The 16247-nt window shown below is 43.3% G+C and overlaps 1 protein-coding gene across 4 annotated transcripts in view; it reads right to left on the bottom strand.

Moving 5' to 3' along the window:
* The window catches only part of GRIA1 (glutamate ionotropic receptor AMPA type subunit 1), a gene marked incomplete at its 5' end in the record, with an annotated part of 120855 nt that overhangs the window by 16394 nt on the left and 88214 nt on the right, over nt 1-16247 (bottom strand). For all 4 annotated transcript variants that reach the window (XM_083871705.1, XM_083871704.1, XM_083871706.1 and 1 more), the window contains 2 exons: nt 2268-2515; nt 3016-3214. In XM_083871705.1, coding sequence (XP_083727831.1) covers nt 2268-2515; nt 3016-3214 — 447 coding nt within the window. The remainder of the gene's footprint in view (nt 1-2267; nt 2516-3015; nt 3215-16247) is intronic.

The following is a 16247-nucleotide window of genomic DNA, read 5'->3' as shown; positions in this document are numbered from 1 at the left end:
TGGTGAGCGCTCCTGTAGTTTCTCTCTGGGATTCTTTCCTAACCAGCTATCCTAAACACAGGGAAACTGGTCTAGCTACAACGCCCAGCTTCTAAAACACACCTGATACGAGACAGACCTGGGTCACAAACCTCCTGCAATCCTGGCTCAGAGCTTTTACTCTGTGGATGGAAGTGAGTGAAGATGGAGACTGAGAGAGAGACAGGATGACCGTGCTGGACAGACGCCTCATGAACATCACCTTGCTCAGGGCAACCTCTCTCGTGCAGGGCCCCAGGGGCAACACAGACACTACATGAGGACTGTAGGGAACTACTGAGATTAGAACAGTTAAAACAACAGGAACAAAACAGACACAATGGGACAAAAAAAGGGACAGGAACTGTTCCAAAGAAACACCATCGGATGGAAAAATCAAGCATTCCTCCTTTGCCATTAGGCCCATAAGAAATTTGTTCTACATGCAGCCAGGATGAAAAAGAGGAAACAGAAAGAAATGTTAGAAATTTTTGGAGTCATGCCTAGCAGAGGGATGTTTGGAGTTGCAAAAGTAAAAGGATTGATGGGATTTTCTTTCTTGTGGTTTATTTTTCTTGGAAGTATGAAAAATGGCTCTTTCACATGCCAAAAAAATACAAGACAGGTAGGATGTTCCCGTTTGTTTGTTTTTAAAATATCATAATTAGGATACAAGATTGATGTTTAAATAAATAATTAATTAAATAGAATCAGCCCTGTATCCTAATTTCCATATTTGCAAGACTGAAAACAAACACTGGAAAGTGTGCAACAGAAAGCATCTCAAAGCTGTCAGAATATGTCCATCTTGAGGAACCTGAGTCATTTCAGAGCCTGAACTGCACTGGATGCAAGAATTGCCTTCTAGCCCATGTGCACTGGTGGTGCAGGTTGTCACCTGCAGGGGGTCACATCAGCTTCTCTAAGGATACTGCTGATATGGGAAGTGCTGAATTGAGTGTGAGCTGACCTAAGAACTGTAGTAATCAAAATCATTGAGTCTTGTCCACTCCCAGTTGGTACACCTTTGATTCTTCGGGCTGGCTTTGGCTTGGGCACTCTGTGACCAGACAGATCCTTCTGCAAATGGTCATCTGGTAATAATCTGGTTTCTAGAAATCCAGAGATCATGGATTAAATGTCTCTGCATTGAGTTATGGTAGCAAACAACTACAAGGCCACACATAGACTTCTGGTCAATATGCTTTCATTAAAAAATAACTCAGTAATTAAACACATTGGAGTATCATTCTGATTACTTAATGCTATAGATCCTGAGATCTGATGGTTTGGTAATCTAATGGTTTGGTAATCTAATGGTTTGGTTTGGTAATCTAATGGTTTACTAAACTATTGCAACTCATGTTCCTCATGACCGTAACATGAGGAATTGACATGGCTGCTGCCAAAAGGAACCACACTTCTGATGTGTCCAAGATCACAGTACCAGACTGTGGACTGTGGCAATGCTGTTCTGAGCAGGTCAGTTTTCATGAGGGATGCTCATGTCTGGGAGGGTGGCTGTATGCAGTGCCCATTCTGCTACTAATTCAGGCCTGGGTCTGTGCTCTTAAAGAGTTCTTTTTAAAGGAAGGTCTCTGAAAGTACTTCACAGGCCAGTAGGCAAAGGCATGTGGCAGCTGCAGGTCTGGGCTCAGAAATCCAGTGTTTGTGCCCCTTTGGACTTGCTATAAATTTGGTGCTTGCTGGGATCTGAATTGACTCAGGGAATGAAAATGCCCACCCTTTGCAGGGCTTTTCAAAATGGACTTCCCACCTCTTCCAGCCAGCATTTCATTTTAGGAAACACCAAAATGCTTTCCCCATGAGAACTCCCTCTGCAAGCATGGATCCAAGGCAGGGTAATCCCATACTCTGCAAAGCTGTGCAGTTCACATGGCACAGAATGAGCATCCCTTCTGGATAAAGCTCTGTGAAACCAATGGTTACACCACAGCAGCCCCCTGCCATCACCTCATACAGCAGACACATTCATAGCAAGTGGATCAGCCAGGATCCAGTTTCCAAATGCAGGGCTTGAAGAATTAGACACTCCCATTGATGCTCAGTGGGAGCAGGGCATTTTACTTCCCTGCACATCCCACTGAGTGGTCACACCCCTTTTCCTCCACCTCCCCCACCTCCTCGCCCCAAGCTTTCATGGTTAACATGGCAATGGAGATTGGACTGTGTGCATACATTGATTTGCTGGGTGGTTTGGCAGAAGGAAGCAAATCCAAGCTACTTACCTCAGCGCAGACCCCTTTGGCGTTGCAATGCCATAGCCTTTGGAGTCCAAGTTACCTCCCACCTTCATGGTGTCACAGGGCTTCCTCTGCTCGATGTACTCGTTCATGGTGGACTCCAAGAGGTATGCATACTTCCCTTTGGACTTCCTCACCCGGATCATCCCCTCTTCCGTTGTCCTCACAAAAACGGAGGGCTCGGCTGACTTCATGTATGTCCACATCTTCTCAAACACTGCTATTTTGGATCGCTGTGTGGGACAGCAGAAACCCAACAGAAGAGTTAACAGAGGTTTGGGTGCCCCCTGAGATTTCCAGCTTGGACTCAACACACACCCCCAGACATCAAACAGGCCAAGGAAGCCAAAAGGAGTAACAGGATGTTACCACTTCTGCACCAGGGCCTGGATCAATCCCTGATTTTCTGGCCCATATTTGTGTACAGAGTAATTTTGCTGCTCAAATCAAGGGCAAACCAAGCTGGAAATCTGGAGATGGTTTCATTTGGAGTTGCTCAGAGAAGCTCCTCAGTAATGTGGGGAAGCACACGGATATTCCATATTTGTGTTCACAACTACAGAATATCACATGCACTGGAGTCACTGCCAATCTTCTGGCAGGCTGTAACATGGTGAGGGGAAGCAAGCAAAAAAAAAACCCAGACCTGAGCTGAGGACAAGAGAGAACAGACCTGGAGAGCTTGTCAAACAAGAAGCTAAGAAAAATGTTTGCATTAAAGTTTCCTTTTTACCCTAAAAAACTCTTTAGTGGAGCCAGCTTCCAGGGTGCCATAGGCGATTTCGGTCTGCTTGGCCAAGTCCTCTGCGCTCTCGATGGGGGACACCATCCTCTCCACGGTGAGGAAGGCAGCCAGGTTAGCTGTGTAGGAGGAGATGATGATCAAGGTGAAGAACCACCAGACGCCACCGACTATGCGGCCGGAGAGAGACCTGGGCACAGAGAGGAGAGTCAGACAGGAGCAGGGTGAAGGTCTAAAAGGTCCAGCTTGCTCTTGCAGGATCATAATTTACATGGTCATTTACCTAAAGTCACCCTCTTCAGCTGCTTCCAAGGAAGCCAAAGTCTGTGTCAGTTCCTAATTTACTATTAAAGGTGTGGATGTAATTAGAGTGGGGATAAAAAAATTCACAGTGAAAAAAAATTGGCCAATCACTACAATAAACGGAGAGAATTTGCTTTGATTTTCAATTCCTTTCGGAGTACAATATTAATAATAAGACATGGAGATAATGATGAGAAAGTTTAGCTGGGCAGGGGGCAATGCCCATCAACAATGCTTCTGTCAAGGTCCCTGTTGTACCACGTACCCCTGGCAGGAAGGAGCACCAGCATGGAACCAGACCAGACACACAGCCCAGCTGTGATCTTTTGGTGAGCTCCTCCATCACCTGAAGTTTAAAAAAACAACCCCTGTGTTTTTCTGCGAGACATATTGAAGCTCAGAGAGGAGTTATGGTCTTAATGAATAATTTGCCTACTGACATTCTCTCTTTTGTATTCAGCAGATGGTTAGACAAGATGTTCATAATAATGCTTTGAAATCTAGGTGGTTTGTACTGTCTGCAATCAAATAGCCAATTAACTGTAACCATTCGATAGCTATAGAGGCAAATAAGTCAAGCAGGCATTAATATTAAAATCTTTTCAAATAATTTTTAAGAGTGGAAGACGATTTTAGAATGATGTCAGAATTCAGGCATTCTGTCTAAATTATTTATACACTCCTTCTCTAGATGCAGAGCACTGTCCCAGACAGAAGGGAACACACAATGCTGTTTGATAAAGCCAGACAGCCTGAGTAAGGAGGACCTGCCTGTGAGAAACACTATTTATTTCTCCACGGGGGACCATGTTTCAGCATTGTCTTTCTGCTGATCTGAGTCACTCTGCAGAAATATGGTTTATGGGATGATAACAGAGATATCCCAGTCCAGGGAAGGGCTAAAGTTGGGTGAGATAAATGTAACCATCTTGCATCCCATCTGCAGAGAACCCTCAGCCTGCAGGACTGTCAGCACATACAGCTGTACCATTTGTTTCATATCTGGAGAGGGACTGGGGAGGGAGGCAGCTATAGATTCAACTCACATATCTTCAGATTGATGAGGAAGAGGAAGAAAATTAGTCTGGATGATGTGTGCTCAGGGAAGGAAGCACTCAGAAAAGGCACAGAGGCATTAAACAAAAGTAACCAGATAATGTCAAATACAACAATCTCTGTTGATGAAGGCCACTTTGAGCTGGCAAAATCCATTTGCATGGCAAATAATCACATTCATCTCCAGCTGCAAATTATACAGCCTTTCCTTCCTGATGGAGCTGGGATATTTCTGCAACTCATTTGAGTCCCTTCAGCCGGATTCCTGCCTCCAGACCCTCACATCCTGGTGATATCCACCAGCAGCTCATCCCAGGGGGCTGCCTGCCCTCAGCTGCAGAGGGCTTGTGCTTCCCAGCTTCACACCTGCCACTGACAGCATGAAAAAGTAACTCTGGGGTGTTGAGCCTGGAAGGTAACAGGGAGGGCTGGGGGAAGAGGGAGAAGGGGCTGTTTCTTTCCCCAGGGAGACAGAAAGATGCAGACAGGATTCATGTGTCCATCATGGACTGGCTTCATCTGGGCTGTCTCTGCTGCTGGTGCTGGTCATGGTATGAGGAGGGATTAAAATAAGTAAGAGGCTTTCATGAATGAGGTGCAAAAAGGGGTAAAATATCTAAATAGACCAGACTGTACTTTTTTTCAACCTGTGTTGTTCTGCACCTAGACTCCTCTTTCCTACACAACCCAAAGTTAAATATCTTGATTTCTCTGTCTATCCCTGTGTGTGCTGTGTAAAATAACAGACATACCCCCACTCTTCTCCCTGGCCAGGGATCCTGTGCCTCCCAGAACTGGCAAGAACAGGATGCTCCTTTCCATCATTACCCTTGCAGGAGTAAGTAGTAAATACTCTGCCCTCATTATCCACAGTACACAATCTACTTAAAATTCAAGCTGGCTGGGAACCAAGTTCTCAGGACCGTGGAAAACTCTGAAATTGTAAATAAAACCTTAATATTCTCATTAGGAATGCAAAGATAATGGTTGCAAATGTCCTCTAAAAGTAGCACTCTGAAAATGGTTGGTTTGGGTCTGTTCAAGCTTTGCCTTTTGCTATTACTTATAGTTTAATTTCTGAAAGGCTAAATGGTATAATTTTAACATGGTAAACAATTTTTTTTCTGCTTTCTCATTACAAATATTTTTTCAGCTTTTATACTACATTATATCCTTACCTACTGCATATATAATTTAAAAGATAATTCTGAAACCTGCTATTTTAAATCTGCCCAATAAAAATACTGCAGATGGCCAAGATGAAAGTAATAATTTTGATTTTTTTACTTACATGACTTTTTAAAAACCTTTCCTTGCAAAAGTAACTGCATTTTGCCAGCGAGACACAGAAAAGAATTGTAATTTCCCTTTGTTCCTCTGAAGAGATTTGTTCTAATGTTTTAGCCTTAGCATTGATGGATTCATACAGAAATAGAAAATCATGCATCTATAATCTCATTTCTTAAAACAAAATGCAATCCTTGATAAAACAATTTTCTCTTTGATCTTATCCCTCATGGAAGGTAGGAAAAGCCAGCAGAAGTTTGCCTCTACTTTGCCATCTATTAGAAGAGAACAATACATTTTTGCAAAAAAAATATTAACAAGATCATCAGAAAATATATAGAGTAAACCTCATTGGAAAACTGTTCAAGCACCATCTCAGTTCTCTCCCACTTCTCCCTTCCCCCTCCCCAAATCCATTCCTTATGGAGAATTACACCTAAAGTGACAGTGTTTTAATTAGAAGTGCAAATCTGGGATCCTGAAGCCATAGTTGCTTTGGGAGGATTTCCCAGATTTGCTGTTAAATTCAAGTCTAATAAAGGCTCACTTGCTCAACTGACATATTTGTCACTGAATGAATTTATGCAAAACTGTTGAAAGAAAAGCTCTTCTGTGCTTGTGCTACTGATTGTGGGTCAAACCCATTTTTGGTCTTCTACCCACACAGAGCCTCTGATCTCCAACACTACTCTCTGTGAATTTGATACTGATCTAGACAATTCCGTGGTTCTAGCTGAAATCTGACTCTGGATTAATTGCAAACATTTTGCACCAGTTTTGTTCTTATTTTATTTTACTCTGTCAGTGTAAAGAGCTTTGCCTTTCCTCTGTGTCACAGACCATTTGGCATGGTTGGTCTCACCATTTTACCTCTGTTCCTGATGTAAACCCCAGATTTGCTCAAAAGGCAAAGGAAGAAATTCAGTGTGGGGTTGTGGAGCTGGGATCAGCTCTGGGTGCATCCATCAAGTACAGACTGCAGAGCTCTTATCCTCTTACTCTCTGCTGTGCCATGGAGAGTTTTGAATGAGCTCACAACTGTTTGCCACAAAGTTGAAGGGATTATAGTGCAAGTTTCTCTGTTCATGCTGCATTGTTAGTTTTCTTGCCATATGAGTTTGCTTTTATTTATTATTGAATCCTAGCTCATGGTGCAAGAGTCTGGAGTCCTGACTGCAGTGCTGGGTTTGAACATGCAGTGCCAGGAAAGCCCTTACAAATACAGAAGTAAGAATGTTTTTCACTGATATACTCATTTATCTCTCCCAGAGGTGCAAATTCTTTCTTCATCTCTCACAACTTTTCTACAAAGCTAAGAGCTGCAAATTTTGGTTCCCTGTGGGTAACAGTAACCAGGGAGGCAGGGTAAGGAAGCTGAGGGTGCTCAGGTATTGGGAGTCCCATGCTGGTTCTGTCCTGGTTTTCTTTCTCTAATTCTTGTTAAAAAAAAAAAAAAAAAAAAAAAAAAAAAAAAAAAAAAAAAGAGCGCTTCTTAACTTTTATATATGAGTTAGAGATATGCTTTTGTGATTTCAGGCAATCTGACCCCCAAAGCCAGCATGCTGGAAGGAGGCAGTGTGGGTTATGAAATCCCAGCAAAAGGGCCTAAAAGAAGGGGCCTTGTGGATGCTCATGGTGTAAATATTGCATCAACTGAACGTGATTTCTGCAAATACACAGAATCTCCCAGATTCAACAGGGGATGTATATCTGTGAAACGTTAATTATAAATCATGGTTTATTTACTGTTTCTTTCTGGTTAAGCTAATGGCTTTGGACAGCAGTGTATGCTCCCTCTCCTACTGTTTCATCTCTTCTTTAGCAGAATATGTTGGCAATTTTTTCGCCTTCAATTTCCCTTTAATGGGCAAAACCTCATTCTAAAATGAGTTTTCCTGCTTAGTCAGAAATGCATCATGCCACTTGTGGTTCTCCAGTCATTGGGCCTTGGATTACTGCAGTGCTAAGTATAAGCATGACTGCATGGAGCAGCTTCGTGCTGTTTTCCAGACATTCACTTAGCATTTTGACAGGCAAGAGGTGCCTAAGCCTAATCAGAGGACTAGTATCCAGGAGCTGTGTTTTTCTGCTTTCTGTGATGCCCTGCTACTTTATGGGATCCTGGATAGCTTACTTCATCTCTCTAATTTAGTTCCCAGCTGTGGGAGAAGAGAATGAATCACATTTATGAACCTGTCCTGGCCGGGTGGCCTGAAGCAGTGGCCACCAGGTGGAATTTACCTCTGAGCTGCTGCTTTGCCCAATTCCCCTTCCTGAGACCCTCAATCCCTACAGGCAGAGGCAGCATCAAATGGGCCCAGCCATGCAGGGGGTGATGTGTGCACTCCACAGCACTTGGCAGGTTGTGCCCTTCTGTGTCCTCACCTGACCCAAAACGACGCCTGTGGATGCTCAACAAACCCAACTCACCTGCTCAACTAGTGGGGTGTTGGAGGCACTAGATGCCAATCAAACATGGACTGGCATGATCAGCAAGCCCTCTTCCACTTCAGCAGGACCCATAAAAATACCCCAACAGAGCAGAACTGCAGGACTGAGGTAAATCCTTCACTCGAGGGACCTGCCATCCCTGTGCAGCATCCCTGGCTGCTGAAATGAGATGTTTTAACCCTAAAAATGCAGGATAATACACTCAGCTCTTCCAGAGGGCAGCTAAAAGCTGTACAAATGCAGGGCCAGGATAGAAGGATGAGGTAGAACTCTAAGAAAAAACAAGAGCGTAGCTGAAAGGCAGAGAGGCAGATCTGAAGACAGGCACCATCATCCTCTGAAGGAAAGGCACAGTGTGCCTGTCCCTGTTGCAGACAGGGTAGTTTAAGGGATGAATGTTTAGATAGTGATTTGCTGAGAGACACGTGGTCACTTTGGGGTGCTTGGCAGATCCAGAGAGAGGCAAAGTCATCTCTCTTCTGCTGTTTTGCCAGCTATTGCTACAAGGAATAAAACCCCAACTCTTGTCATGCCTTTGAGCAAAAATTTCACTGTAAAAAAGGCTCTTCATGTATTTTTCTCACTCTGATGACATTTGTTCACTTTGCTGAGAAAAACTCACGAGGTGACCAACATAAAAATTTTGTCAGAAGCAGTTGCTGGAGAGCCCCAGGAGATTCATTATTCAGGAACTTCCTCAACCTCAGGTGGCCCTAAATTTAACAGCACTCAACCTTCTTTTTGAACAACAGCCTATTGTGCCAATGTCCTTTACTGAGTTGCTGGATTCCGTATGGTCTCCCACAGTCTCTTCTTCAAAGTCTACTTGATCAAAAAGCCTTTTTTTTTTTTTTTTTTTTTTTTCCCCAAAGATTTAATATGTTTTGGATTATATGCCATCAGTTCTTCATTTTTCCAAGATCCTCTTTAGCCATCTACATTTGCTCACATGAGAGCTCAATTTCTGAGTCTTCTGGGCAATAATGTTACAATAACCTAGTTCAGACTTCTTCCAAGGTTCATTTTGCTTTATTTTTTTTTTTTCCTGTCTTTTGTCAGATTTCCCAATCTGATGAGAAAAAGGCTTTGCTCTGGAAGGAGAGTATTTTCTGCACTGGAAGATATTCACTCTGGCAATATTTCCAAATAGTCCCTTCATTTTCTCTCTCATTTTTAATTTAAAATGTGATTCCTCACCAAGACCGTACAAGTTGGACTTTCTCTAATTTCAGTTTTGAGCCTTTCTTTTTTATACAGGCACATGCTATAGCTCTTGTAGAAGTGGTGAGGGATGAATCTGCTCTCCCCAGACAGTGTTTTTAGAAGAGCTTTATGTGCACAGGTGTGCCTGTCTTTTAACATTAAAACTCCCAAACTGTGAAGGGAAAACATGTTCAGTGTTTCTGCTGCCCCTATTTCACCTGCTAAGATCCATTTGGGGATTTTAAAATTATTTTTTTTTAAGGCTTCAGAAGCACTGCTGAGATGAAATCTGCCCCCTCCCTCTGTTTTTCCTCTCTGGAGCCTGAGATTTTGCTTCTTATTGCAAACTTCAAGAAATAAGAGAAGAGAAAATTCCTCCCATGGGAGAGCATCCTGTGCACTTGGCTCCTGCAGCTGGACCCTCGTGGACTCTTCATCACATCTCACACCTATACACAGGGTACAAGTGCTTATTTTATTGCTTTTTCCCTTCACCAGGACTCATCTCTTTCCTTTCTACTCCTCTGTTCACACACTCGCCTTCTATTACTCCTCATCAGACTGAGTTGGGAGAATTCATTAGTGTATAAAACACGCTTTGAAGTTGTCCAAATAACGGTGATGTAACACTTTTGCACTTCTATAGACTCTTTTATCTGAAGATCAAAGTAGTAAGTTATGATTACCATGATTGGATTATTGCTGCTTGGCCTTTGGATCTGAGGGTAAGCAGCAACTCTTTTGGGTAGGCACTAATCAGAATTACTGCATGATTTTATTAAATAGATTGAATGCCATCAAGCGTGCTGCTGCTGTTTGAGGGAAGGGCTGTGTGCATGGGCTGTGTGCCCTTTCCTGCCATCTGAGCATATGAACCAGCTGCTCTCCAGCTGCTCCTTTGATCCATGTGAAAATGGAAGGAAGACCAAGACAGCACGGAGGACTTCAGAGGTGACACCACACTCTGCCCTCTCCAGCTCCAGACTCCACCCAAGCACACAAGGATTTTTGCTCTGATTTCTTAGCAGGACCCACATTTTGCTTTTCCCAGTTACTTGGCTTCCTCAGGCCTTTCACAATGGATAACACAGTATCTCTGTCCTATTTCCACAGATTTATCTTTGCCTGCTCACCATCTTGGGGTGTTACAATGGGCATTGCCCAGTGAACACATTCCTGAGCTTTTCATGAAAAGGGGGAATGGTGTTTCCCCACTTACAAGGACAAGTAGTTGGAATGAAATCTGAGACAAAAGCAGAATAGGTCCACTAAATGCCAAATTCCATTGGAAAAAAAGGCAGAGCTCTGAGCCTCCCAGTGGAAGGCCAGCTCTGGGAAGTGATACAAGCAAAGAGCAGCTGTGGATGCTTTTTGTATTTTGTGAGCCAGAGAAATTTGAATCAAGGAGTTCAAAGCTCATTCAAATGTGTATCCAGTGAGTATGCACATGATATTTCAGTGCTGATAAAAGTAATGTACAGCATATGGAAGAGTTATTTAAGCAGGGCTTCCCTGTGAAAACATGCTCAGGGTTTCCCATCTTAGCTACAATATTTTTTTGGAGTGCCAACATTAAAGCAGTGTGTGACAGGCAGCCTTGCAGAGGACACCACCTGAGGGAGGTGGAGGCTATTCAGCTCCTCACAAACCTTATTCTTTAACAGAAACACTTGGCAATCGACCTGACTATTAGAGAGACACAACCATGCACAGTCCTGACTGCAGACCCCAGCTGAGCCGACTGCTCGGGAATAACTCTTTACTGAGAGGAAAGGAAATGGAAAAAAGTCTGCTTCTCTTACTGACTGAAAATCAGCAAGTCTGAGTACAGCATAACAGGGGGTCCCTGGAGGCTCTGAGAGTCTTCTGCTGCAGTCAGGGAGAAGGCTGTGAGTGTCAGAATGCAGACCTGTAAATCTGAGTGCTCCTCACGATCCTGAGTCAGTGCCCAGCATTAGAAACACAAACAGCAGCTTCCAGTTCCATGTCAGAGAATACAGAATGGTGTGGTTTGAAAGGGAACTTAAAGTTCATTTCATTCCAACCCTCTGCCATGGTACACTTTCACAGGTTGCTCCAAGCCTCATCCAACCTGACCTTGAACACTGCCAGGGATGGAGCAGCCACAGTTTCTCTGGGCACCCTGTGCCAGGGCCTCACCTCACTCACAGGGAAGAATTTCTTCCTCATATCTATTCCAAATCTACCCTCTTTCAGATAAAACTTCCCAAGATTAAAAAAAAAAAAAAGGGAAATGCGCTTTCCCCTCTGCTATTTTCAACTTTGTTTTCAACGAAAAACATGAGAAACATTTATTTAGTCCTGAAGAAAGAAATTGCAAAAGTATTTTTAGGATAATATATCTGCTTTTAGATGAAGTGTTTGGTGGCTTATTTTAAACACAGCTGGTGGAACGATTAGTGAATCTGTCATTCAATGGGAGGAGTTTCAGCAAATTTCTTGCTGTCCCTCAGCAACCTCAATGCTTGAAGGCCCAAAGTCAGAGCTGTGGGAGAGTGATTAGATATGCCTGATAGGGAAAGCATCCTGAGGAAGTAGCTTACAGGTCAGTGGAGGAAGCATTCATTACCTCTTCAGCATTTAGACATTTTCAGATGGCAGAATGAGCAAATTCAAAAAACTAATTTTTCCTTTACAGAAGAAATTGCGTCTTTCCAACAATGCTCTCTGTGTTGGTTATTTCCTCCTTCTGAGTCCTCTGCATCCTTCAACATTTTCCCAAATGAAAAAAAAAAAATGATAGCAAGGATGACTATTTTAAAAGAATTTCCATTTTCCCCTGGCTGCCACACTCTGGTTGCCATGGAAGTGCGCAGCCTCCAAAGGGGACTGTTTAGTTGGATATTGTGCAATTTGTCAAGCTGTTCCTCTGGTGAGTCACTTTCCATGGTTAAGTGCGTTTTAGAAATAAGTGTGGTCATCAGTTCCTGGTGATTTGCAAGTGCTGCTGTTACCCTGTGACCTGGATTTGCTCTCCCAGGACATAATTAACTCCGCCAGGTAGAGATAATTGCAACATCATTTGATACACTTTTATAAGGCAAGGAGACTTTTCCAGAAGTTGAAGTCCTGGTTTTCTTACTTTTATTCTCAAAGAAAGTCAGCTCACCAGTTCAAGCAAACCACCACAAATAAATGAACCTGAGCTTTGTCCCCACAGAAACATTAAGGTTGGCAAAGCCCTCTGAGACCATCGAGTCCAGCCATTACCACAGCACTGCCATTAAAATTCACCATTAAGCCACTTCCCCAAGTGCCATATGCACACACATTTTGAACACTTCCAAGGATGGCAATTCCACCACTTCCCTGGGCAGCCTGTTCCAATGCCTGACCACCATTCCAGTGAAGAAATTTTTCCTAAACTTTAATTTCAGCCTCCCGTGGTGCAATTTGAGGCCATTTCCAAGGCAGATGCTTGGAGTGTCGGAGAAGACGCTTACTGAAATCAAGAAGAGTCATCAGATAAATACCCCTGCTCAGCCTTCTTTTCAGGAAGGAATTAAATTCCTTTTGATTGCTAAATGCAGCTGGTTCTAATTTCTCTAAGGCTAAATTTTTAGCAAAATAAGTAAGTACCCTGCAAGTGTAAGTTTACAAAGGATGGAACAGAAATAATTTCCTTGAAAAAAATCCAAATTGAACCTCTCACGAAAAAAAAACAAACCCAAAAACCCACACAACATTTATTTTTTTTTTTGTTCTAATCAATTTCTGATTTAGATTTTGCCACAAAACCAGATAAAACATTTTAGTATCGGGAAGATCTTGATGAAATTTAAAAGTGCTGTTGTCTTTCAAAATCCAAAGTCCTGTGACTTTTTTCAATTGGGCTAAAAAGATATGTAAATAAACAGGAAAAAGAGCAGAGGAAAATGCTCAGCATTAATTACAGGTACATAATAAATACCTTATTTGCTCTTCCCCAGACAAACCACTCTGATGGAGTGCAGCAGAGAGCCTGACGAGGAGTGCAGTGAGCACGAGCACACCGTGGATGGATCAGCCAGAGCACTGTTTCCATGTCACAAAAAACAAATAACCACGTCCACAAGATGCCTATAAATAATAGATTGTATCTATTGACTGGAGAGCAGCCAGCATTTATCTCTCTCCTTCCTGCCTGGGAGTGCATCATTCATCATCTCTGCCAGCAAACCTCCCTGCTCAGCACACCCAGCCCTGCCAGCTGGGGTCACTGCCTGGCCCAGTGCACTGCACCCTGCCAAGCCTCTGGGTCTGGGCTCTGCAGGTGAGTGAAGACCCTGATAACTCTTCACCCCAAGCCAGCTGGAGGGTAGGTTGTACCTTGTGCACATGAAACCCCACAGTCTTTAGGGCACACTGGTGTGACCCCAGCGTTTCCCAGCAGTGGTCCCACCTTGCACAGAGGAGCACAGAGGCTCCCCCTGCTCATGCAGCCCTGCTGATGCTCCCAAAACATCCCCTGCCCAGCCTGGCTCTCTCTCAGACACAGATGGGATGAGAGCTTCATCCATCTTTTCACTCCCAGCACAGGCTGGCCACGACATCACCAGCTCTGTTCTCAACGAGACAGATTATTATGAGTGATTTCAAGCTGTGTTGTCCAGGTATCATGACATGACACCCTACTGTGTCATGATATGAGTATGCATTTCTCTTCTACTCACAGTAGATTTTGGTCTGAATTCAAAATATGTATACTTTTTGTTTCAACAATAAAGCAATGCTCCAAGAAGTTGGGCAAATTTTTTGAGATATTTACTTAATTTTCCTCTGGCAAGGCACAAAGGATGTCTGCATTCACCAGGTGATATTGTGTGATATTTATCCACCTGCCAAACCTGAGATGGGACAGGATTTCTACAGTCAACTCAGCTAAGAGTAACTGTCTATTCTATCTCATGGTATTTTCAAGTGAAGAATAAATGCCTTTCTGGAAGATCTGTTTTAACTAAGTGTATTTCATTTTAGTCAAACATAAATTTTCTCAGTCACAGGAAGAGTAACTGGATTAAATTTAATAGTCTCCAATATACAAGAAGTCTCTTTTGGGCTCCAACCATATGAAGCAGCACATTTTGTGATAACAAAAAATAGAAGATCAAGATAGGATGCTGACAAGAGATGCTATTTTGCTCACTGTTTTTCCCTCCTTTTCACAACAGTCAAATATTTATTTTGCAGAAAACTATGAAGAACATGAAAAATTCTGATGCCTTGTTTTGCTGCAGAGGAGGTAGGGAAGGCCAAGCATCCTCCCAGTCTCCTTCTCAAAGGCCTCAGGTGAATCCTAAGTGAGGAATGGCAGCAACGTGCTGGACTTTAGCAAGGTCCTACTCCCCACAGCTGTTACACACTGCAGTTATTTTAAGCTCTGAAGACAATTTATCAAATTACAGTTCTGAAAATGGTACATTGTGAGTCATATTTACTTCACATTTTTCTTTCCGCAGGCTCTCGCTATTGGCTGAGGGTTATTTATTACCTCTGATGCCTGCTCTGAGAACCTCCTTTCTGGGTCTCTATTTCATGTTTAATGAGTGCTTTTGCAATTTCATGACCGTTTTGTGAAGCTAAGGTGGCTCTTTGCAAAGCCTAATGGTTTATGGCCTGTTTCAGACTTCACTGGTTCCTGCCTGTCAGTATGGAGCTGTGCACAGCTCTGAGCTTTTGCTTCTCCCTGACCCTGCTGGGGCTCTCTCACCTCAGCCAGGACAAATTAGTCCACGTGGCAGGGACTGTTCCACACCCAGTGGTTCCACTGCTCAGTGGTGGTGCAGAAGGTGGGTGCATGCTCCAGTGGGAAACGTCCCAGAGCTCGCAGCCCCCTGGGTTTGAAGCGTTTACCATGAAATCATCCCTTTGTGGATCTGGAGGGATGGATTCCTTGCTCATGCTCGTGTTTCAGCATCCAAAGGCACAACACAGACTGCCAGCAGCTCCAGCTGGGACTCTCCATGAGTGGTTACTGCCTGCCCTTTGTCATGTTCACCCAGCTGATGCCTAGAAATGAAGTCTTCAGAGCTTCAAGGATGCCCACTGACCTCCTGTAAAGAGGCTGTGAGCAGGTAACCCACAGCTCTGCTCTCTATTGGCCATCCACAGGTCACCAAACTCACAATGTGTCTTTAAAGTCCTTGGTAAGTTGTCTCCAGCGTGCTTAAAAGCCTGTTTAAAGCTCTGCCTAGTAAGACTGTCCTTAAAAAAAGGACAACACTTTCCTTCAAAAGCAGATTTTTGTCTCTTTAGGGGCATTGAAGTTCCCTGGGGACTGGTCTGAGACTGAGGAATGCACATTTACAAGAGGAAGTTATTTCTGCAAACCTCACCACCCGCTGTGCTGAGTGATGTGTCTGCAGTTTTGATCTTACTCTTTTTTTTTTAATGATAAATACATAGTGGCATATGCACTTAAAACAAGCACGCTCTGGAAAAAAAAAACAAACCTCCAGACAAATTTCCCCTGCTCCTTTCCAAAACAAAACTGAAATAAACAACCCAAAAACCTCTACAAAAACAAAATACACCCCTGCACTTGCTCCTTTCTGCTGGGTAGAGAATGACAGAACAGATGTATAACAGAAGCTATTTATGTTGGTTAATGCATTACTGGGGAGATGCTGAGATATAGAAGTGATAAGTTTAGAAGCAACTACATAGGAAATATATTAGAATAGAGCAGATATCCCCACCTGCCCACAGTGTCATTCTACCAAGTGTTCATTTCTAAGTGATGTGTCACAGAAATCCTGCATTGGGTTCATGTGAAATATACATGTGAAATACGGAGAGTCCTCAGAGCCTTTCTGCACAACAACATCCTACAGAAATTCTCACTCTTCTGCTTCCTCCTGGCTTTCACATCACACAGAAATGTCCCTCTCCCCTTACAACCATCTCAAGGAGCTGTACTCGGA

Source organism: Zosterops lateralis (assembly GCF_965231275.1).
Source record: "Zosterops lateralis genome assembly, chromosome: 14".
Lineage (NCBI taxonomy): Eukaryota > Metazoa > Chordata > Aves > Passeriformes > Zosteropidae > Zosterops > Zosterops lateralis.
Note: the sequence above shows the minus strand (reverse complement) of the source record. Positions and strands in the feature narration are given on the sequence as shown.